General features: G+C 39.2%; 1 protein-coding gene across 2 annotated transcripts; it reads right to left on the bottom strand.

Moving 5' to 3' along the window:
- Window positions 1–24: 24 nt before the first annotated feature.
- On the bottom strand, window positions 25–19200 carry msna (moesin a). 2 transcript variants are annotated; one of them, XM_037748121.1, is made up of 13 exons: window positions 18855–19200; window positions 9317–9400; window positions 8711–8806; window positions 8318–8592; window positions 8107–8190; window positions 6857–7003; window positions 6636–6732; window positions 6381–6544; window positions 6105–6235; window positions 5823–5983; window positions 5599–5691; window positions 3717–3947; window positions 25–2259 (listed from the first exon to the last, which is right to left on the bottom strand). In XM_037748121.1, the coding sequence occupies exons 1-13, from the start codon at window positions 18864–18866 to the stop codon at window positions 2095–2097; spliced, it is 1740 nt and encodes a 579-aa protein (XP_037604049.1). In that variant the 5' UTR covers window positions 18867–19200; the 3' UTR covers window positions 25–2094. The 2 variants fall into 2 exon arrangements, with proteins under 2 accessions (XP_037604049.1, XP_037604050.1); XM_037748122.1 differs by lacking the exons at window positions 8318–8592; window positions 8711–8806; window positions 18855–19200 and having other exon boundaries at window positions 9317–9375.
- Between the last annotated feature and the right edge of the window lie 6500 nt (window positions 19201–25700).

Below are 25700 nucleotides of genomic sequence, written 5' to 3'. Positions count from 1 at the left end.
GTGAGGAAATAGTCAGGAGGAAAATGCATTTTAATTTGACTTTTATTCATTGGTGAAAGGAAGACTTGAAGCAGCAAGATCTGATGGGAAACCCGGGCAAGGCACTGTCTGTCACAATATTATGTTTCAGCCCTTTTTGATTCAAGACAAAATATTGAGTAGCATCTTTTAATACATTTCTTCTTCACACATGACGACTTGGGTTCAAATGACACTTGATTCGTAACAAAAGAAGGCTGTCGATACACGGTGCTTCAGGTAGAACATACAGTGCAGCATTATAAAAGTTATTGTCAAAGGCATGGAGCGGTATCCAAAATAGCAATGAATGCTTTTTTTTTTTTTTTTTTTTACATTTCATGGTACAAGAATTATCATACGCAGCAATGGGCAAGAATACTGTATACCAAAATGCATCTTGGTACAAATGACAAACGTTCATTCAATAATAGAAAATAAAATAAAATAAAAACTAAAATACAGTTACTTTGAACTTGTAAAATTGTGTAAAACAAATCTTTCAAACGCTAATTTCTAATCTGAGAACAAGCAAAACCCTTCGCATGTCTGCACGCCAAAATATTGAACGATGACACAAGGAAGTTATGTGCAAAATGTTTTGGATTGGTTTAAAACCGACACACCATGAACAGAATTTCCTGCAGCGTCTGGCTTTTCATGTGTTGGGGTGTTGCTTGTTTCATCAGCTGTACTATCACAGCAGTGAGCTGTTCTATTAGTTTACAACAAAATACTGATTTAAAAACGCTGTTTTTTCGTGAACAAAAAACTGTTACCTTTGACAAGCACTGCCAGATTTTATAATACAAAAATATCCTCAGTGGTGTCTGTTTTCCACCTTACATAATTCTATCACTTCTGAAAAATTCCAAATTCCAAAATACACAAATGTAATTAAATACATACAATATATCAAAAATGCATGCATTGGAAATAGAGTCTGCCTTGACTCATTTAGCAAAGGTTTTCCAGTGCATGTTTAATGAAATTTTTTGAATCCGTGCATCAAATTCTAAAAAGATTTTGTGGAGAGAAAGTTTTCGCCGGTGAAGAAAACACATGATTAAACTACAACTTTTACCTTTACAGATGACTTTATTGGTATTTGTTCACCAACAAAAGCCACCTTGACATGTGACGACTACAGTGTAATTCATTCTGCTGTACTGGTTATATCAATGCGGAAAAAACTATATTTTGATTATCAAACATCTTCACAGATGAGCAGAATTAAAAAATAAAAGCAGAGGAATAAAACTAAGGTAAAACTCTTAAAGGTACAGTAAAGTCAACTTCAAATGCCGCATCAGTTTTTTTAAATTGAATGCTGAATCGAATAGACGATGGCACTGAATAACAGCAACCGCTTTGTAATGTAGTTGCAAACTGACTGGAAGGTGTTCAGAAATGTAAAAACAGACAAAAAATGTAAATGAAATTGATCTTTAATATCACTTCGTGATTGGGGCGTAAATACTGTATGATTCGTAACAGCAGGCAGAATACACTCAAATGATAAGCAAGTAAAAGTAAATTTTCAAAAATAATACTGCTCTATTAATGCTCCACATAGATTACAGTGCATTTGGCTTTAAAACTATGGGCAGCGATTGTGGGAGAAATATTACTGTCTGAAAAATCCAGCTTGTTGCGAAGAACCGTTGCATGTGTACAGCAGAAATATTATATGTCTACAGGCACAGTTTTCAGTTTGTAATTTGGATTGGCCTCTGAGCATTTTATTTTGAAATCCTGATACAAAAACATGACAGAAATATATAAAGAAATTAAAAATGCTTACTCAATGTGTCGTGAAATAAGGCGAGAGCCCATTACTAAATATGCTACATAATGTACTAATAAAATACAGTATGTCCCTTTTCAACCAGTGACTTGCCTAAATTCAAAGTTAGGAATGATAACAAATGGGAGTTTTTCCAGATCCATATTTGTACATTGTGCTGTGCTTGTGCAACCATGTCATGTTGTGGATCTGATTGATTTGGGTACAGAGGAAAACAGCTTGTGTGAGGCAGGACTGCAGTCCAGGCAGAAAGGCAGACATGAATGCAATCACATGCACTCGAACTCGTCAATGCGCTGTTTGGTGTTTCCTGACCGGATCTGTCTGAGGGTCTTGTACTTGTCTCGTCCCGCCTTCATGTTCTCTGCGTGGATCATGTCGTTCACCGTTTTCTTGCTCTCGTCCCGAGCGTTGGCCAGCTCTGAGCTCAAAGCCTGGAAATACAGTCGCCGCAGCGTTAATACAGCTCACCGCAGGATGTTATTGTGAACATGTGAGACTCATTCTTATCCCTGAATGTGAAAAATTATTGTGAACTTTTTGGTAATTCGCACATTTTTTTAGGACTAACCATATCAGCTTAAAATATAACAATCATCTGCTTCTCTTTATCTTCCTTTTCTCCAGTATCATCGAAATGGATTTACTCATCAATAACATCTGATGGATTCACCTTATCTTATATTAAGTGTCAACGCTTCAACACTGAAGCTGCAAACTGACAAATTGGGCAAAATTTTGGCGTGGAAAAACTGGCATGGCCATTTTCAAAGGGGTCCCATGACCTCTGACATCAAGATGTGTGAATGAAAATGGGCTCTATGGGTACCCACGAGTCTCCCCTTTACAGATATGTGCACTTTATGATAATCACATGCAGTTTTGGGCCATTCAATATTTAGTTATTTTTTTAGTTACTTAAAAATTGTGTATTTTAATATTTCTGCATACTGGGGTCTTGGAATTGCATAAATTGGGTATCACTGTAAAGCTGAGAGTCTTGTGGATCCAATGAGCCTAATTGTATTCATGTGTGATGATGTTAGTCCCCATAGTACTAATTTCATTGTAATGAGACCATTTTTTTTTTTTAAACTTGACATTGCTGTATAAAATGTCCTGTTGTGACCTCTAGGATAATCACAGCCTCATGAAACTTTACATCCACAAACTAGAGAACTAGGGCATTCAGAGGATGGATTTCCTAGCTAGATTGACAATAAGGGGGTTTTCTCAGCAGTTTCTAGAAAAGAAGTGCTCGCCATCCAATCTCCGAAAAATGTAATTCTTGCAGAATTCTCAGCATGGCTTTTTCTGTGGTGTTCCTCAAGGACTTTGTGTCTTAATGTGGTATTTTGGAGGGATTATTGATAATTTTATCAATTCCTGAGTGGTAAAAAATGGTTAAATTTAGCACCAAATCTGTGTAACAAATGATATCAACCCAAATATTGCTGTAGCAACTTATGAGACATAATAGAGCATGGGGATGTTTATCATATACTTCTATCATCACGTTCTAAGCCCTGATACACTTTCAAAATGTATTTTAATGAATTAATTCATTAATGAATTAATTCATGTTTATTTCTGATTTATGACTAGAACAATTTGACACACAGTGCAGATCTGCATCTCTAATTAATCTTCAGGTTCCCAGCTTTCAGCTTCTATGTGACATATACTGTTGTACTTTTTATCTACCCCTGAACTTCCCCTGTTCCCCATTCCCAACACTCTAAAAAAAGGGGCTGGAATGGTAAGGGGTTAAAAAGCATGTGTGTGTCTTATAAGTTCTACAATACTACAATTAGCCTTTTGATCTATCGATCCAATAATTTATTGACGGATCAAATTTAACTTGATAGATGAGATACGAGCGAAGACTTACCAGTAGATGTTTCTGCAGACGCTCGTTCTTCTCAGCCTCGGTCATGCGATCCTCTTCGCTGCGGTCCTTGTATGTGGCGGCGTCTGTGAACTCGGCGCTGGCCTCGGCGCTGCTCTCGTCGTTCTCGTCGTGCTCGTTCTCTGCGTTGAGGGGCTCCTGGATGTGGGCCACCATCACTTTGTTTCTGAGCTCTTCTTTGGTCTTCTCCAGGTCCTCCTGCACCGTGGTGGCCTGAGGGAACAGAGAGCGCCAATGAGGCGATAATGAGGTGCATTGTATTTACAGGGCTCGCTGCAATTTGGACAGAGAAATAGAACTATTTCTACACTGGCAAACACAACACATTCACCCTGTAGGAAACATGAAAGTCGCACCAAGTTACATGACAATCCATCCCAGAGTTGTTGAGACATTTTTCTCTAAAAGCCGAAATCAACCTCATGGTGGTGCTGGAGTGTCTACTCAATCAACAGAAAATCAATTGACTCATCATTTCAGCTCTACGATACTGGCTGTGCAACTTAGTTTATATTATTTTAGACACTAAAAATGTATTTAAACAATTTATTAAAGACACGAATAATCCCCTTCAGCCATAGGACAACTTGCTACAAAATTCATTGAACAAGAATTAAAAAATAACTGACCAGATTAATATGTGTGTGTGTGTGTGTGTGTGTGCTATGAGCTGCTAGGAGTAACAGCCGGTTATGAGTAAGTCAGACTGGAATTTCAACTGAAACTGAACTGTAAAAAATGCCAAAAATGCATGACGTGGAAACCACCAATTAGCACAGCAGTCGTCAGAATATCATAATGGTGCAACAGAGTTATGAGGAAGAGGATTTCCTTAACACAAAGACGGCCGTCACTACCACAAAGACGGCCGTCACTACCACAAAACAGCATGAGTCACACTGCCCAAAAAAAATGAAGGGGCTGGGCCGGGTTGGCCTGGCACACATGGTCTTTACCAAAAAAGACATGAGGCGAGCTGCGAGCTTTCACCCCTCCCCTAGAAACATACAACAACGAGACCTCAGGAATGTCTGTTGTCGCTGTGTCACAAGGGAGGGACAACATGATCATCAGAATATCAGACTGATTATGTCATGTTATTTCTGCCATGTCCTCATTGAGCTCATTTTGAACATAGCTGATCACATAACACAGGTGCCATTAACCTGTATTTATGTTGTCTGATGACTTCCCAAGCAGAAAATAGTGAGTGCAGCAACACAGAAATTACTGTTTCCCTTAGTTAAATGTACAGTGTGTAGGATTTGGCGGCATTTAATGTTGTGGTGGTGGTTGCAACCAACTGAATATCCCTCCGCTCACTCCTGCCTTTCCAAGACTGAGGTAACATGAGCCGCTGAGTAAAAACCTGTGGCCATCCTTACCATAATAACTCTAGATTAGAAGCAACGGTTTTGCACTCTGCAGCTCACGTTACTGCAGTTTCACAAGCGTGTTGGAGGACTAAGGTGGCCTTCAGGTCACGTATTAACATGAAATGCTCTCAACATGATATGGAGAAACACAATATAAGCGATTATGGAATGGATAAAGAACCAGAGTGACCTGGCTGTCTGTCTGTCTCACTTTTCACCATGTGATGGCTATAGTGCATCATTTTAGTTTTTACCGACTGAAAGAGGGGAAAGAAGAAGAAATGTAGCTGTGTATGTAAGTACCTATTAACGCTGCTATGGATGCAAGTCATTTGTGCATGTAAAAAGTCAAACAAACACTTTCTTTTCATGTCATCAGTTCTAAAGTTGAGCGTGATACAGTACTCTCCTTTGTGCTTTCATTTTCAAAAACTATAACTGCCACTGCAATCAAAGGAATAAAAAAAAAGTCATAACTCAGATTGTACCTTATGTTGCCACTCCACTGCCTCCTCTTCCTTCTTTTTCTTGGCATCCTCCAGGAGGGAAATCTTCGAAGTCAGGTCAGCCAACTCTGTCGCCTAAAAGGACATTTTCCTTTAAATTCTCTTGATATTAACATTTGAAGCATCAGAAGAACACCCATTTTTTTCAGCCTACAAAGCCTTACATTTTCTAGTTTCAATGGTTAGACAAACAGTGTTTAACTGACCAGGTGTTCTTGGTTCTTCATTTGGTTCTCTGACTGCTGCAGCAGGGCCGATTTGGCGTCCTCGGCACCCTTCAGGTCGGCCTCCAGACGTCCAGCCTCTTCCTGAGCGCTCTTCCTCTCCACCTCAAGCTCCAGAGCCCTCTGTGTTTGCTCCTCCAACTCTGTGAGGACACATATTCACATACACAGAAGCACTTGGTCAGTGTTGTGAGGAAAAAAACATTGTCAGCATTCATTACAGTACATCGACAGGCTTTTCTTGAATACTGACGGGTCACTCACCTTGTTGGGCTTTTTTCGTCTGCTCCTCGATCTGCTTTAATCTCTCCATTAATTCCTCCTTTTCCTTTTCAATCTTTTCCTTTTCTTTTTCTGCGACTTCTCTTTTCCTCTTTTCATTCTCCAGAAGAGCTCTGATGGAAACGGAGACAACAATCATACAGTAATCATGATCTTTCGAGCAGATGATCACCATATTATACACAAGGCATTTACTAAATGGCTTCTAACATCAGAAATCATACAGTGTAGTTTCTGTCTGCAGCTTGTGACTCTTACCTCTCCATCTTCTTGTGATTCTTCTCCTCCCTAGCCTGAGCCTTCATCTGCTGCACTTCGATGGTGTCAGGTTTGCGGCGGCGCATGTACAGCTCGTGGTTGCCCATGCAAAGAGCCAGGATGCGCTTGTTGATGCGCAGTCTCGGAGCGTAGAATACAAAGTCCTAAAACGGCGACATTAGATATTTCTATTAGGGAGTGACACATAGACAGATGATTTATCAATGTTAACACTGTTATTAAGGGTTAACCTACAGGTGCTTTCTTGTCGATTGGTTTAATGACAAACTTCTTGTCATTGAAGGAAATGTTCCTGATTTCACTCCAAGGAAATCCAATTTTGGGCGTCATTCTGTTGAAGACAATGCAAAAACCTTTGGGTCAGCTGCATTACATTGGACAGGAACTAGTCATTTTAATAATTATGCTGACCATGTGCATTCATGGCAATTTCACATTATTGTGAAATCACTTACTTGTCATTCTGTTCATAAATGTTGAGCCCCAAAGCGTCCACTCCCAACCACAGCTCTGTTCCCTTCTTATTCTTGATGTTGAAGTAGTTGACTCCGTACATCTCGAGATCTTGAGCGATCTTCAGGTACTCCATCATGGACTCCTCTCTGTGGACAATTAAGACGTCTTTAATTAGTGTTTCAGAGAAAGCGATTAAAGGCGCACACAAACAACTGAAATGTTGGAGCTTTGAGACTTTGAATCAGGAGCTCAAAAAGGCATGTAAAGTTCAAGCCTCATATACAATTCAATAGGGGTGTAACGATTCATCTACTACATCGATGTATTGATTTATATTCCTACGATACAACTACATCGATAGGCACTCGGCAAGTTTTCCTTCACGGGAGACGTATATCGATATAAAATCGATTTGAAACACAAAAATCGATTGTATCGATATTAAGGATTTGCACCTTGTCAGTCTAATGTAGTTTTAAAATGTTTTTCCAGATGTTTTCATGTATGAAAAAACCCCAAAAGAACACTGTAGGTGGACTATTTGATTACTATAAGCAGATTATTTAAAAAGCGTTTGTATAAGAATGATTATTGTCCCAAGCTGTTTGATCACTATCAGCTGTTGATCACTGTATTATTGCTCTACAGTTTATATTGTAAATGAGGACAGAAGCAGCAGGTTAAACCACTGTTCATTTAACTTGAATAGAAGTTGGTTTAATATATTTTTTGTTAAATATTGCATTGCCTTGTATCTTGAGAACTGAATCAGCAGGTCTTGCAGTTGCACTTTTTTATTATTTTCAAATAAAAGGTGTATGTATTTGCCATTAATCGTTGTTTACTTGTTTATATCCATAATTAATTTATCCCTGATTCCCTTACAAGAAAAACGTTGAGGAATCCTAACCTCTATTTTCCAGTATCCAGCTATTTATTTCACAGTCACACTGACCGAATTTTTGGCAAAAAAAGTTACTGTATCGATTTCAAATCATTGAATCGTATCGTTTCGTATCGTATCGCTCTAGATGAGCCAAATATCGTCCTGAATTGTATCGGAACCATGGAAATCGTATCGTATCGTATCATTGTAAAAACGTATTGTTACACCCCTATAATTCAATGTACACCCTTCAGTCCCTATTTTGGGCTAAGAGTGTGAAAGATTGTCTTGAAATAGCATCTTTTGAAAGAGCAAGTGGGCTCTTCTTCAATAGTTTGTGTGCACACGTGTGTCAGCTGTTACCTCATCATGCTCTTGTGTTCTTCGTGCCACACTTGAATCCTCTCCTCCCACTGGTCCTTGTTGAGTTTGTGCTGGTCCAGAACTCTGAGAACATGAGACATCCCAGTGTCAGGAGCCATGCAGAGAGACATGTCTCGTACAAAACACACTGGCTGAAAGGTGACTGACATTAACTGCCACGTTGAAGTGGCGATATATAAACCTGTGTTACCTCTGAGGGAGCAATTGTTCACTGGACAGATAGCCTGGCGTGTGCACTTCCTTGTTGTAGTCAGCATACTTGGCCTGAACCGCGTAGGAGGCCAGGAGGACCGCCGTCTCTGGAGGGCAGTAGATGTCGTCATTTAAGATCCCCTCCTTCACCTGCAGGAAGAAGAGCCGCTGCGTGGCGTCCTGGATTAACTCCTCCGTCACATCCTCGGGGAAGAACTTGGCACGGAACTTAAACAGCAGCGGGCTTTCCTTCCTCACATCCTGGGCTGTCACCTAAAATAAAGCGTGGCACGGGTGAGGGGTAGAGGTTACGCTTCTGTAAATAGACTTCAACGGAGAGTAAGTTCAATTTTGACAAAGAAAAGCAAAGCAGTGTATTAGAGAAGTTAACCTTCTTATTGAGCTTGAGCCATGTGGAGAAACCCTTTGTATCCTGGTATTGGAGTCCAAAGTACCAGACCTCTCGCAGCCCAATGGTCTTAACAACCTGAAAATATAAAAGCAGAAGTATTGTGTAATGTGCCTCCTCACCAGAACATTAGCACGCTCTGTTTTCTAAGACGTCTATGAACAGTGAACCACAGACAACAGGTGCCATTTGTCATGCTACTGTATGTTTGAATGTTTCATACACTCTTACAAACACAAAAATTACAAAAACAAATAATTTTGACAATATAGCAGTGTTATATCCCATGTGTTTTTAAAATGGCAAATAAAATGCATTTGGACTAACAATGGCAATTGTTATGTTATTGGTGTTGTTATAGAACTATTGCAGTAATTAGTATGGTAGTTATACTGTAGTTTAAAATAAAGCATCATACCATTTATCTGCTGCTTATAACTTAATGTACAGTAATTTAGAGGGTTAAAATATTCCCATATCACACACAAAAACAAACACAATCCATAATTTGTGCTTCCAGAATACGTTTGATTCAAAAGTCTGTTACTGTCATTGGATAGCACGTTAACACTCATTCGCTTTTCATACCTGGTCGAAGAGTTGCTTCCCTGTTGTATTTGGCTGAATGGCGAACTCCAGTTCAGCATCCATTGTAGTGACCCGTACACTAATCTGAGGAAAAAGAGCACATTGGAAGAATGAGTGATTTGTTTCTTTTATCTAAATCGACATAGACAGCATTTTGGATAAATAAATATCTCATATATATCCTTGTGCTAAAATCAAAGTAGCAAAAAGGGGGCTTTATTATATTTCTTGATCATGATCAGAAGATTATTGGCTTTTGTGTCTCAAAGAAATTGATTCACGTTTAGCTTTTTGAGCTGTCAAAATTCACTGTTCAATTTAGGACTTCTGTTTTAGCTTTTTAGCATTCAATCCATTTTCAAATGTCTCTCCATACACATCTAACATGGGAAATCTGTCTCAAAGTTAGGTCAACACTGACATATCATTTTGTGGAATCCTTGATGCTTTAACTGAAAAAAAAAATCATCTTTCTTTACCATATATAGAATTTGAAAATGTCCCAATGTTGCCCCCCAGTGGTAGTATCAAAAAAGCAATCAACAGAATGCCACAAGAAAAAATAAGACTATATAATTACATATAATTCTACATACAGTGGTTCTTCAGCCAATTTTCAGTTAAGCTGCTGAGAATAAATGAATAAACCTGTCTGTGAACCACACCCACAACCCTCAGTGCACACACTCCACAACTGCCATCATCATATCATGAAAAATTGTATTTTGATAGATGTAGAATTCATGAAAGATCACGTCTCATGTGTGTGAAAAAACGTGCCAATCTGGCTCTGACTCAGTACAGAACTTATCTACAGGAAGTAACCACATCCTCTGGTGGCTGCGAGGCACTGCTGCTGAACGCTGAGCTCTCATGAGAGTCGCCTACATCCTGTCATGCATCAAGCAACCTGTCAGCTTTCTGCTAAGCTGCTAGTCTGCCGTGGCAGAATTTAACAAGGTTCATCCTCTTCAGGTAACATGCTTTGTTACAGCTGGTTATTTACCCAGTGAGGCACTTCTTATTTAAAGAGACTGGAAATGTTTGTCTATTGCAAAATGATATGTCAAAAGTTGAATGAATATATTTAACCTTAAAGCCCCCCTCCATAAGGTCGCCCAGAGAATAAATCCATTCTGTACTGAGTAAACTGACCATGTAGGCATTTCTCATTTTCTCTGTCCTCTTAGAGATGACGAAAACAGCAGCAAGCATGTCTATTGGGAAATAACTGTGCAGGCTGAGGCCCACGCCTGCCCTCAACAACAATGGTGTGCATTATTTCCCAGTTGTGGGGCTGATTAGAGTTGTGTTCTTTCCCATTCATGTCAGCAGGACCCCATTTACTGCTCAGGATACTTCACTTCCTGTCATCACCAGCAGAAAGAGTTATAGTGAAACATACAATCTGGGCCTATACGCTGAACTCCAACACTGATGCCTCAAGACATCTAGACATACCACTCTTTAAACTGACAATTATGAACTTTGATGAACATTTTTTTCATTAGTGTAAAGATAAGAGTTCAGTTCATGGCCACCCTGCTCGGGTTTCAGTGCTTTCATTTCCTGTGTCAGAACGGCTAATTCTGCATGAAAAGGGAACTGCACTTGTACAGTTTCTGCCTGGTTAGGGTGTGTCTCTCATGGCCAGAATTCAAAAGCACTTAACACACTATTATTAGCACATGCTCAAAAACAGCAGGCCCACGTGTCGAGTTTCCATGACCTGTTCTACCTTCTGTTTTTTTTATCACACCAACACTATGATCAACTTTTAACAAACTATACATTTAGAAGCATATCTAAATACCAACTCTGTTACACTGTTGTATTTAATTAACTTTTTTGACATGCTGTTGTTTAGTTGAATCACCTCTTTAATCTGTGAAGCTCTTTTCAAGAATTCTCCACTTCACTGCCTGAAACTTTGGGTTCATTTTAATAACTCCATTTGCTTTATCCTTACTCATACAGCTGTGTCCTATTACTTCTATTGACCGCACATCCATCAAGGTCTCTACTCCTCTTGTGTTAGTATAACTGGACTTTGAATTCTCAAACAATCTCGTCACCTCATAACTAATTCATTATCTAATTACTGATATTCAATCACATGAAATATAAAAATGATATGGTATAAAAGTGTATTGACTTATTATTTATATATAGTACTGAGTATTCAAATTAGATTCACATCTAGTTTCAAGAGAACTGCACTTTGGTTCTCACTTACAAAACATTATTGGCCAAGACTAGGAGTATAGCCGTGCTAGCAGCTCTGTGAGTCTGTACTTACGTACAATGGTGCCTTGAACTAGCATCTGCAAGCTAACATGCTCACAATGACAATGCTAACATGCTAATGTTTAGCAGGTATAGTGTTTACCATGTTCACCATCTTAGTTTAGCGAGTTAGCATGCTAACATCGGCTAATTAGCAACAAACACAGCTGAGACTGAATGCTATTAGTTTTGAAAGCATTTGGTCATAAACCACATTATTGGACAAAGGGATCACAGCAAGGTTATTACATTTCATCCTGTGGGGAACATGAATAGCTGTACCAAATTTCATGATGGCCCATAGTTGTTATTTCAGTCTGGACCAAAGTGGTGGAGCTATAAACCGTCCAACAGGCTGGCATTGCTATCTGCATCTATAGAGCCATGCCACAAGCATGGTTGAAATCCATATTATTTACAAATTGACCCAATAAGTTACACTTAATATTGGCTTAATTACAACTCATGTCACTATTAGTACAAGTTGCAATGCTGAAAACTCTAACTGATAAACTCAACTAGCCAATGGAGGGAAGGGTAAAACAGAAAATATGAGTTGTATGACTGAAAATATTGAAAGCTGCATTAAGCCCTTCAACAGAGACAAAGCCCACTAACTATCATTTGTCATAGTGGTCAAGTTTCTTTTTATAATGAAAATATATGAATATTAAACAATGGAGAAGTGAACCCAAAAGTGAACACACCCTAACCCCATGTTAGCTTGTTAGGAAGAGGAAGCAAAACTATTGACACTCAAAGAAAAGGTGTGATTTAAAGAGGTACAGCCCAGGGCAGACCCAATGATGTAAGTACAGGCTAGCATACTTTGTTCTTCACTGAGATCCCCTTTAAAAAAAAAACACCATACATATTACAGAAAGGAAATTAACAGTAAAATGATTCGCTGGAAGAACCCATGACATCCCAGCATTCAGTGAGTCATCATCCTTGCATTCCCACACCAGTGTTATCTCTGTGGGCTGTTTAAAACCAGAGTCCTTCCAACCAAAGCCAAGACAACACAGGAGATACCGCGGAGTGGTTTTAGGAGCAAGAGGGAACAAAACATGCTGACCAACTGCATCCTTATGTATGTGGATGGCAACAGAATCTCATCGCTGTGCACAATACTCCATACCATTTTATGTGTGACAAATATAACAAACGCGATTAACTCCTATACACGACGGTATACGACGGCTAAATCGGAGTCGTACTTCTGAATCATGACGTCCATAACAGTCATACAAGGTCAGCGACTATGCTGAACATCTCATTAACAATGGATCCACCCTAGTAACCACAGCAACCATGATAACACCTGTATTCAAATGTGAATACAGAGTAAGTACAGTTAGTATTTGAAATCTACAGTCTAACCTTGTGACTACCGACAGCACACAGTCAACAGTTAATGCCAAGCTCAATATGAAGTGTGAAAATGTGACGGTGATGACCAAATCTGTGAGGCAGAGCACAATAGCCTTGTTATGTTATCGCTTGAAGCCAGTAATACAAGGGGAAATCATGTGAGAAGACTTGTGAGCAAGTCAACAAGCATGTTTACATCCTCTAAAGCCAATATACGAGGCAATATACTGAGTTTGCAGCGAGCCGACAGGAAAGCATCTATGCTACAAAAAACAATTAGGATCCTAATGAGTAAAATCACGAGTGCTCTTATTTCAGTAGTGTGTTCTCATCCTGGATGCCTTGTAGCATTACACTGCAGAAACCCTACGGCTGAAGAGTACAAACTGGGCGACAGGAAGAGGGAGAACAGAGAAGAGGATGAGGTTTCTCTATACGCAAGGGACAGTAAACACAAGGGCAAAGGGTCTTTTAGAATGGGTTCCCATGACCATGTTTTTAAATTAATCAAATGTTACTACAAGAATTATAAACTGGCTTTCTAGTAGGGCTGGGCAGTATATTTTGGATATCGAAATATCGTGATATGGCATAAATGTTGTCTGTTCCTGGTTTTAAAGGGATGTAATTTTGTCTGTTCCTGGTTTTAAAGGAATGCAATTTTGTCTGTTCCTAGTTTTAAAGGGATGTAATTTTCTGAATTTACCAGACTGTTCTAGCTGTTATTTGCCTTTACCCACTTAGTCATTATATCCACATTACTGCCGATTATTTATCAAAAATCTTATTGTGTAAATATTTTGTAAAAGCACCAATAATCAACCCTACGATATCATTGCAATATCGATATCGAGGTATTTGGTAAAAAATATTGTGATATTTGATTTTCTCCATACCACCCAGCCCGACTTTCGAGTTGTTTTGGATAAAAACAGCCATTGTGGTAAAGACTGCAGCTTCACTCTCTCCAATCACCTACATCATCATTTTATCACTCAGGTGCTACTACTACTTCTTGCCAAATTGACTACATCGCCTGAGCTTTCAAACACTTGTTCTGCTCTTGCTGCCTTTATTCTGATGACATATTGCCTTCATTTGACCCCTGTATTTTGTTTGCCAACTGTGCCAGCCGTCATGTTGCCAACTGTAAGCCTCCAACTGACCAAGTAAGGACTGCTTTATCCCTACTCGTTTCGTCTGCCAAGTCTGCTTTGGGGTTCAAATCCTGTGTTATATTGTTACAGCCATATACGCAAAAAATATGTAGACAACAAAAAGACTAGGAGGTACTAATGCTTGTCTGACTATGTTCTCCAATATATATTTTATATACAAATTATTTTCATGTACCCAATTCCATGTTTCCAGCATAGTTCAATCGCTAGAAGTTGCCAAAATTCCTGCAGCTCCATCAATATGACAGGACGACCACTGGTGACACTGACAGAGATTATGTACAGTACAGTTATCCTCCTGCTCTATTTGTTAGGTGTGTAGTAATAATTATGGACACGACGTTTACCACACAAGACATCCACTAATACAAACCACAGGCACTTCTGTTCGCAGCTGACTAATGCTCACCGTAGTGCTTTGCTTACGCTATTCTTTTATTAAGTACACAGTTTGAACTTTGCTGGCTTGAAGGTTGTACTACACACTTTCATTACAACGAGGGACAAATAATCATAATATTAATCTCTCATGTCATCGTAAGATCCAATTGTAATAATATTTTAACGACTATAATGGTAGGTTATATTTTATACAGAACATTAGATGATCTAAACAGAATTGTATGTATTGCAACAGCAGCTTTAGAAATAGACAAAAAGCAGAAGATAATAAGTGCATAAAAAGTATAAATAATAAATGAATAACAAGAAAGAACTTACAATCAGAAGTTTGATATTCTCATATTCTCCAAACAGAAAAAAATCAATAGGTGTTTGTGTAAAGCTCCACAACTTTTGACTGAAGTTTGTCCAACACCTCTACCTCTACACGCTGTTAATCTGCTCTGCTATGTGTACTACAAACTCTTTTAATCCCCTACTTGCATACCGCTGGGTCTTTCCATTTTCTCCATAGCCACACTTGTTAAAAGTTTGGTGCTCCTAACAAGAAAACTGCATCTGTCGTCATCTTTCTACAGAACAGGCTAAAATGGTAAGTTAAGCTCAAGTTTTGTGTAATAATAATAGTTTCTGTGTCTGTATTTGTGGATAAAAAGGTGTTAACTGTTAATATGACTAACATTATTGGTTATATTGTTCAAAGAGCAAGTAGGAAAATAAGAGCGCAAGCTGTTACTGTTGTTAAGGCCCAATCAGAAATACAGTCAATGAACTGGAAAAATATATATTTTTGTTACAACATGGGGTCAGATTTTAGGATTAAAACCATAAATGTTTAGTGCTTGAGATAAAACTGGCCTATTTAAAATGTAAACGGTGGGTGCTTCCTTAAAAAAGAAGTTAATAAGCCATACCTACACATCACAGCAACATCTAAACAATCTAAATTCAAAAACTAATATCCACTAAAATGTAAAATAACACTGAGACCTACAGTAAGCACTGAACTTGTTGCGCTGCTGTAATGCAATCTAAAGTGGAGCATGGCATCTGAGGACCACGCTAGAGGAGAGCAGGGAGGAGAACAGCTAGACCGTGATGTGAAAGTCCTTATAAGGCTGCAGGCAAGGAAATTACCAGAGAGGAACTGATGTAAGTGCAGAAACCTTGAGTCACAACATGACTTCCTTGGGAAACTCAAGCACTGCCAGGAGGAGTCCAGCAAAGGCAGAGTTTCTCAATAATTACTGCTTTCGTGAGACGTCAAGGTTGTTATAGTGAACTAAAACACTAAATAAAACACCAAAACAGTTGATGGAAAAACTGTTATGAAGGAATAGACTGAATTTAACTCCCTGAGCTGGCGACTACAAATCGGGGAAACAACTTTCACTGATGCAGAGTGAGCTTAGATCATTTGCTGAATCAGTGTCCAGCTTCCTCCTTTCATACGCCATTTCTGTCTACTGCATCTTCACATGGCGCCGCAAGCTTTACAAAAGGAAACAGACCACTGAGTGTTACAATAACAGGTTTCGGTTTTAACCATTTCATCACTGATATCACCATCCACCAGGTGCTGCGGCTTTGCCGCATCAGCACAAAGGAGACAAAATATACCTTCTCTTGGTGGCCCCTAGTTTATATGTTTAACGTTGGAAACACATCATATGCTGCTCATTAATATGAATATCATAAATATAAGCCTTATTGTCTAATATATCCCACAATACTTTTTGGTCATCATTCATCGTCCCTGTTTATTTTTTGAGAAAATATCACTGCTTCCCTTGGACCATCTATTCTGTCTACTACTAGTTTCCTCTTTTCTAACTCTTTATTATGTACAGGCGAAGGTCTCTGCAACACAGCTGCACTCTCCCTGCAGTGTCCCTGTGCTAATGTGAACCCATCGTGACTGCCAAACAGATTCTTTAGAGGTCTTTCAGGTCCCCAGCTGTTACTTCAGTAGCTACATACTACAGGCTAGCACTCTGGTGTTGCTGAGGCTAACAGCATCCCTCTGCAGAAATGTTGGCACTAAGGGTGACACTAAGCGAAGGACTAAAAAGACATATAAAGAGCATAGTAAACACTTGCAGTGAAAAAGATAAACAATGTTAATGCTTATGTTAATAAAGTCCCCCTACTACAAACAGGATACCAACTATGATGATCTATGATTCTGATCAATAATGTTTTACTGCTCAGATGTATTTTTGAACTTGAAAGTTTTTTCTTGTCTTGCGCTAAAAATTGCCCTTAAAATGTAACATATCTTATGACTAAATGTGCCAATTTATGGCTAATAACTAATCAATAATACCTATTTTTTAATTGCTCCAATAGCACAATTTGACCTTTATAAATTGGCCGTATAAAGCAAACTTTAAAATGCTGCTATGATTAGAGGAATTCCTTTCAGGAAGAGGAGGGTAGTGAACGCTCCAAGTATGCACTTTAAATGCCAGGATGCTACGACATTTTTTTCAGGTTGACAGCTGGAAAAAAAATCGAGGAAGTACTAGCAGAAACAACACTGCAGGAAGAAAGCAGCTACAGCCTTTGGTTCCATTTGTACTTCTGTTTGTAATTTGGAAGTGTAGGAGTTCACAATACAGGTTTAATGATATGTCAGCACAGCAGTGATAAAATACATATGTAAGCAAGTTTTTTGGGTTTTTTTACAATTACATTCTAACAATGAGTTTGTATCACATTGCCCACAATGATATATCTTTTATAATAAGGGGTAGAGATGCACCGATACCCGATCGGATATCAGGCTATTCTGATTCAAATAGCTGGATCGGGTATCGGTGACAATGGGTCCGATCTATTAAATTCAATTCTATATTTCTATACAATAAACATTATATACTGGCATTTTTAAGTTTTGACCAATTTTATCTACGTATTAATTTTTGTTAAATTTTGTTTCACAAAGTTAGGAAAGCAATGTTTAAGTCAAGTCTGTTCCAGTCACTTCCACACAGTGAGGCATTCCGTTTTTTTAATCAAACACTGGTATTGGATCGGCACTCTGTATCAGTCGATACCCAAAGCCCAGGTATTGCATTAGTATCGGGAAAAAGTCGGATCGGTGCATCCCTAATAAGGGATAAATTATGAGTCTGAAGCAGGTACCCCAGGGTAGTGATGAACAACAAGATAATCTCATGCTGAAAAAATACTAATATAGTGATTTAATGAATTACAGTGCCATCTAAATGGTTTATCAGCTTCCTCTCATGGGTCATCCGTGACTCTTTTTGTAACATTATGTTCCTTTTAATGCCAGAGTGGGCATGTGGGTATCACAGCTCTGAACAAACTGTAGATAAGAAGGACGTAACACAGGTTTCCGTTTATCTTCTTAATTCAAAAAGCATTATGCTGAGTGAAAGCCCAACTCAAGCTTTCATAAGGGACACAGAGAAGAGATGGGTTATGCACCACTTTCACTTCTGATGAAGGCGTGAAACATTGGGGCTCTGCCTCCTCTAATGCTGTTTGAATAAAACAAAGAGTCCAGTCTGTGTGTGTGTGCGGCCATCCTTCTCTTTGTTCAGACTGGCTACAACCAGCACTAATCTATATGAAGCTTTGGGGTGCTTCTTCATCTGATATCACAGAGCAGAGCAACATTTGGTCCTCTTTTCTCCACAGTGGATAAGGCCTAATAGTTCTCCTAGTGCCTCCCCTTAGATGCCACCTCCCTGTTTTAAGTTTGCCTCCATTTGCTCCAGATTTGGGCAGCACAGCTGGCCCTGAATGACAGTTCAGATCCCTCCTGGTTAGAGCTGAGTGAGAAGGAGAGGAGGAGGCCTAGCTCGGTGGCTACTGCAGGCTGACTGCAGGCTGACTGCAGGCCACACAGCGGCTTCCTCTCACAGCCGAGTCCACAGACGTGATTTCAGGCTGTTCAGCTGTGGAGAGCAGCTCATAGAAACCTAATAACGTGCCGTGCTGAGCCACAAAGCCTGAATGAATTACCCGAGTAAAGGCGCTAATTTTAATGAACAAACAGGCGGGAGCGCGCACGCGCACCCATCTAACGGAAAGTACCCCAGTAGCTCAGAGAGAGAGTCTGAAGGGATGAAAAGGGTGGTAACATACCGGTAAAATACCGGTAAAATACCGGGATACGTACTGGGGAGGCAGTTAGAGGTATTTTAAGGTTAATATTCAGAACCAGGGTCAAACAATGAGTCCAACATGGAGTTTAACAGAGATAATGTTGAGACAGAAATACGGTAGTTTTTACATGATAACGTTCATGCAGGTTTCATTCTTACCGTCTTCGGCATCTTTCCTTTCTTTTCCGTCCGGTTCAGCTTTTAAAAAGAGACTAAGTAGTTAAATGAGAGGACCGGTTAACGAGACGAGAGCAGCAGAAAACTTTTTCCCATCAGAACAACGGCGCCAATCTAACGGCTTCCGGTCTCGAGGACACAACCGTTACTTGGAGCTCGACCGCGAACAACTAGTTTCAACCGTACGCGCGTGAGAGTGTTTTTTTCTTTGTTTCGCCCTAAAGTGAAATGGACTGAGCTGGATTTCCTGCTAACGGTACCCCGGACTCTCTGCAAGACCACACCCAGGACGATGACAGGACAGCAACCAGCCAGACAGAGAGAGAGAGAGAGAGAGAGAGAGAAAGAGAGAGAGAGAGAAAGAGGGTTCAGGCCAGCAGACTCCGCCTGCAGCAGCAGCAGCCTCATCATCATCATGGCTGCCTGACTCTCGACTCCTAAATAAAGTTCAGCAGCATTCTCACTTTCAGACAGGACACACGCACAACACAGACACATAGGTAGCTCACAATAAGTACTCAATGTATCAGAATACTAGTCTACATACATCACATCAATACCATTAAAGCAGGCCTATCAAGAGGTGCATTTACACATTTTAAACACTAAACATTAAACCTGCAGTGTTTTTGGCATCATTGGAGAAACATTTCATAATAACCTTTCAGCATATATTTTATTTCAAATGTTCTGAGAGATAACTAGACTTCTGCACCTCCTCATGGCTCTGTTACTCTGGCTTTAAAAAAAGCAAGCCTGTGACGGGAGACTTTGGTCAATCACAGGTCATTTCAGAGAGAGAGCGTTCCTATTGAGCGTTCCTATTGGCTGTGCTCCGTCTGGTGGGCGGTGCTTGGTATTTCAACTGATCTCAACATGGCTGCCAGGTCACAAACTCTCATTTTACAGCTAAACAGTACACTACAAGATGTTTTTGAAAACATTTGAGATGAGAAATAGGCATTACAGTAACAGAATATTGATTAATAGTTCATCAGCACTGCCTAGTTTAACCGTTTGATCGGAGTTCGCGAGTGATTGACAGCTGCTCAGAGACGGCAGGCTCCAGCTCAGCTCTGATTGGTTGTTTTCCTCCAGTCTGTGAAATCTTGCAGATGCCATTAGGAGCACCGGAGGACACAGAGACATATCATTTTTTTCAGATTACCTGTCTCATGCACTGCTGTCAGGATATAGTGACCGTTTTATAAAGATAACTTTTTATTTATAATATTTGCTCCATTTCTTCCCACTGTAGCTTTAAAGGACCAGACTATTTTAATGGTCTGTGAAGTTTGCCAGTAACCAACACATACAATATATTAATAATCATAAAATGCCATTAAGTGGTTTAGAGCAGGGGTGTTCTCAAACTTTTTGGGGCCAGGGACCCATTCAGTTAAGAAAATGTTCCCAAGGACCCCCTCATAATCGTAACACTGATTGAGAAAAATGCTTCTAATGAGAGGTTGGTCTGCCAGTAACAAATGCTGTTGGGCAAATCATGACTACCACACTGTATGCTTGCAGCTGCTGGTCAGAGTGATTTACACAACTGTGCATATAGAATAAGCCACCAAATTAAATAATTATGTCACATATGTGCCTTACAAAGTAAGTTTAAGGTTTTTAAGTTTAAATTATTAGCTGGTGGGAATATACTAAGGCTTTAAAGAGCCTCTCAGGACATGTTTTAAAACATATAAAATACTCCGCTTTGAATAATAATTTCTCTTTTTGGGTTTTCAACAAAAAAAAAACACCAACATTGAAAAATACTCTTTTTATTTTCCCAGTTTTCTTTGTTAGACATACACATTTATAGCCAACATTTCAAGTAATAGATCTTAAAAGCTTTCAGAAAATGAATATATGCATGACTGGCATAGTCTTAATAAATCCAAATACTTAAATTTACCAGTCTAAAGCTGACTTTCAGTAAGTGTTTTGACTTCAAAATAATGAATTTATTGCTGTGTGTCACAATCATATCAGAGTTTCTATTGGCCCATAGCTAATGTGGGTGGGAGTAATGGACACGATATGCTTGTTTTATTGGCACAAATGGTCTCCATCTGTAGATACGCACTGTTTACTGATACAGCACAATTTTATAATTTATAGCATATTATTTTGCGGACCCCCTGACAGAGTGCCCCGGACCCCATTCTGAGAATCACTGGTTTAGAGGAGGGTTTTTTCTCGATGAAAACCTACTACATATGCTCCTAAACAGATTGAACTAATAGTGTACTTACGTACAGTACATGTAGCTTTAAATCTACAGGCATTTGCTTCAGCTTTAGTAGCCTACATATTTCCAAACAATATATTTATTTTTTATTTAAAATGATAGTGTATTATTTCTTAGGTTGCATACACCTCTGCACACCATACTACACAGTGCAAGTCTGTGTGTCTGACATTGATCATGTGCTCTCTTTCAGTTCTACACATTGAGAAAGTGAATGCATTGCAATAAGCAGTGCAGTCCCATGGCCCCAATGGAGGTCATGTAGAGACAATTAACTTTGGTAACTTCACAGTTTCACTTCTGCAAAGTTGGGTTTTATTAGGTTGAATTAAAGTTATAAATAGGTCACTACCTCTAGCAGAAAGAGAACTCCAGAGAGGCCAAATCATCTGTGTTCAAACAACAACAAAAAGTTAAAGGCAGGGTCGGTGATCTTGTGAAACTACCGAAAAACCCAGCCTAACTCTTTTCCAAAGAAAGTAGGTTGCAGCACTATCTCCAAAAATCACTAAAGCAACACTGACAACCCGTCCCTTCAGGCCTCCATCCAAAGCCACTCCCCCACAATTATCATTAGTAAAATTTGCATATCATAACGAATAGAAAGGCAAACATGGCTATTATTAGTATTTACAGCTGTCAAGCTAGCAGCTTGTGGAAAACTCCGGTGACTCGCAATGAGTTCATGGGCAGAGTACACTAAGCACACCGATCCTTTCATTCAGGCCAAATGAAATGATTGGATGGGTTTATTACAGTCCTGCGACAGCCACAGATACCGGCATTTGATTCATTATTTGCTATTGGGATGTAATGAGAATTTCAGCTAATATAACAAAAATGTTTCTGAAATCTTTACCAACTGTACCTTTAAATTTCAAGGGCCTAAGTGAAATGCTAAAAATAATTATGACGGTGTCAATGACAACCAACAAGTTACGTCACACATTCACAGTGGGAGCCTATCATAACATGACAAATTCATTCCAACAGACAACAGCTGTCAGTGTGTCAGTGTGCTGACTTGACTATGACTTACCCCAAACTGCATGTGATTATCATAAAGTGGGCATGTCTGTAAAAGGGAGACTCGTGGGTACCCATAGAACCCATTTTCATTCACATATATGGAGGTCAGAGGTCAAGGGACGTATAACGTATTTTTGCCTTCTTCGCAACAAGCTAGTATGACATGGTTATGCCAATGGATTCTTTAGGTTTTTGTAGTTTCATATACCAGTATCTTCACTCTAGCATTAAAACTGAGCCCGCTACAACCTAAAAATCGCAAGTTGTGTTAATGCGTTAAAGAAATTAGTGGCGTTAAATCGAATTTGCATTATCGCGTTAACTTTGACATTCCTTGTATATCATTTTTTTATTTAATTTTTTTTTATTTAACCTTTATTTATACAGGTAATCTCATTCTCAAGAGAGACCTGATTCAAGACAGGATATACAGGCTCTCTGTACAGGAACAACATAATGCAATGTGGTGGCGACAATCACTGTCATCACAAATATTACCAATTGTGTTGTAATGATGGAGAGGTGGAAAACAGTCAGGCGCCATTCCAGAAACGTCCAGCTGGGTTTGTGGTTACAAACCATTCCGGGACCACTTGTGTCCTGTAGAGGGATAAATATCATTCTGGGAAGTCCACTGCCATCAGGAGAGAAATGCTTCTCTAAAGAGCAACCCCGATCCCTGAAATGAACCTGTCAGAGGTTCAACTGTGTCACAAAATGTTTTCCCTCAGGCCTCTTGACGTCTTTTGGTGTGCACCAAACAGAGCATGGTGACTCATCAAACCACACTTTTTTCCCACTGCTAAGTAAACCAAAATGTGTCTTCTTTGTATCGCTAAAAGTGTATTTTTGTGTGTGTAATACATGCTTGATATATAGCATCTGTTTGTGGATGAAAGTTTGTGGTCAACACGGTTAGTGTCTTGTTTTCTTTGCAGCTTAAATCATTACACATTTCCCTCCACAGCAGCCCCTAGCTTATGATGTCTTGACCTCTGCTTTCTTTCAGTAGTTGTATGCATGGCCTCCAACAAATGCATTACATTTTATTTACATATTTGAATGAATATTTCAAATCTAAATATATGCAAAAGAAAGCGAGCGTAATGCTGAATGTACACTCGTAGAAGTAGAAATTCAACAACAGCATTCAAGGTTTAATCTCTAAAAGTGACTGACTTGAAAAAACAAACAATTACTACATGAAGGAGTCCCTGGAGACTGGCTGATCCTTTAATATTCCCAGAGAGAGCACAGCAGCAGCACAGAGACGTCACTGCGTTTGCATGTTGACTCATCCCTTACACTCCCAGGGCAGGATGACCTCCCACAGTCTCAGCTCACTCAATGAGCTGCTTGCTGCAGTGGAATCAAAGGCAAGATGGTGTGTGTAGTTCTCCGAAATCAAGGTCGATGATGCTGACCAGACCTGGCTTTCTTTGTGTGTCAAAACTCTCCAGCTGTCCGATCCTCCTTTATCAAGATTATTGCGTGGGTTGCACCACAGTCTATACAGTCTGCCTTATATTCACGGTACACAGTACATGGTGTACAAAACAGCTGCTGATTCAACTTAGAAGTCAGCTGGGGACAAAAGGTCTCAGCAGCTGTAGCCTCTTTTTTATTGCATTAGTTTTAGCTACACATGCCATTTTAGTGTCTTTTTGTAATGTCAAATGATGAAAGTCTGGGTCTTAATGACACATTCCCTGAGCCATTACACCATTTAACCACCAGATAGTGTGCATGTGCTGTGTAACCTGTTGCAGCTGCGGTACACACACAGACAGGTTGTGAAAGCATTAGATATGCATGAAACAAAGTGACTAACTTGTGAAGAATTATATAAGTTTCATAGAACTCAAGATGAATTTACATGTTATTACTTCAAAGGTTATGAAAACATTTATTTTATACATCCACACAAATGGCACAGAGGGAAAAAATGATCACGGCCCTGCTTGCATTTTGGCAAACATTAGCATCTTTTAATGATGTTTGACTACATGTACAGTAGGACCAAGTTTACCATTTCGTTTCAGCAGGGCTTTGCTGTACTACTACCAAACCTCTGAGACCAGTACACCAAAATAGGCCATTACGTTCTTTGGAATCAATGTTCCTCATATACGTACCTTCCTCTAACAAACAATGGAGACTGTTTTCAATGAGCAACCAATTCAAGCCATCTATTCAGCTGTCATGGTTAAAGCATGGTGCTATTATTTCACTATGACTGAAGTGGATTCATCTAACTTTTCTCTGTTCTAGGCAGGGCCGACTCTAGCCCTTTTGGTGCCCTAGGCGAAATTCGGATTTGGAGCCCTGCAAACCGCAACACACATCAGACATCACAATGGTTTTAAGACAAAAATTCAGATTTTTATTTCCATAAATAACTGTATTTATCATAATTGGGCCCTGATATTGTTGTTGGCTTAAAATTGTTTAGTCAGTTTCACTACAACAAGAGTTAAAGGGGTAAAAAGTGTATTTCTTTATTTGTTCATTTGTTAACTTGATGCAGAAAATGAGGAAGGGCATTTTTTTTTTTCAGAGGGCGACCAGCACCCTCCAGAAGGTGGCGCCGTAGGCGACCGCCTAAATGGCTTATGCCTTAAGCCGGCCCTGGTTGTAGGCTAACTTATTCATCAAGTGTAATAATAATTGAATAGTTGGTACAGAAAAGGCTTGAATGCCAGGAGATGTTACATACAGTGCTGAAGGATAAGAGCTGCACATAATGATCAGTGAGCATTCTGAGATATACCACAATATTACATTTCTTCATTTCAAACCAATTTAATATGTCATTCTATTCAAGTAAATAACTACGGATGCCACACAAAACTTTGAACATAGTGTTTTTGTAATCTCTTTCCTGTCTCATTAAAAACAATAAAACACAGTTTGAACATCATTTTGCTTTATTTGTGGAGAGAAACACATTTTGTCATTAAGACTTACATTTTGTTTGAGCCCAGGGGCCCAAATAGTCTATTTTTGTATATTTTGGTCTATAAAAGCAATGCTATCCAGTCAGAGTGGATTACAATACTGCAGATCATCACAACACAAAAAACTTTATATTTCCCTTTTTTTTCATTGCAGACACATAGGTCTACTCAAACAGGAGACCTAAGAAAACAACCAAGTAATGTGATTTAAAATGTTTGTGTGACTTAACCTGAGTATTACACTGTATACATGTAGTCGTGTTCAAATATATGTGCCTCTTCTCGTTTGTACACCAACGATTCAAATTTTAAATGATATGGTTGCAGAAACTCCAAGACATCAATTAATTTGACCAGAACACTTTGTGTGTGTGTGTGTGTGTGTTTGTTTGAACCAATTATCATAACCGGTGCATAATGTGTGCACATCAAAAGATCACTTTGGTCTTGATCTAACAAATTAAGTTAATATTACATTGAAAATATCAGTGTTAACTTCTTGAAAATAGCACTAGTCTAATTTCCATAGGGCCAGCTAAAACCTACAGACTGTTCATTTCAAATGCAAACTGGCCTCAGACACAAATT

The sequence above is a fragment of the Sebastes umbrosus genome, chromosome 17, assembly GCF_015220745.1.
Source record: "Sebastes umbrosus isolate fSebUmb1 chromosome 17, fSebUmb1.pri, whole genome shotgun sequence".
Lineage (NCBI taxonomy): Eukaryota > Metazoa > Chordata > Actinopteri > Perciformes > Sebastidae > Sebastes > Sebastes umbrosus.
The sequence above is the reverse complement of the archived record's forward strand: the minus strand, read 5'-3'. Positions and strand labels throughout refer to the sequence as shown.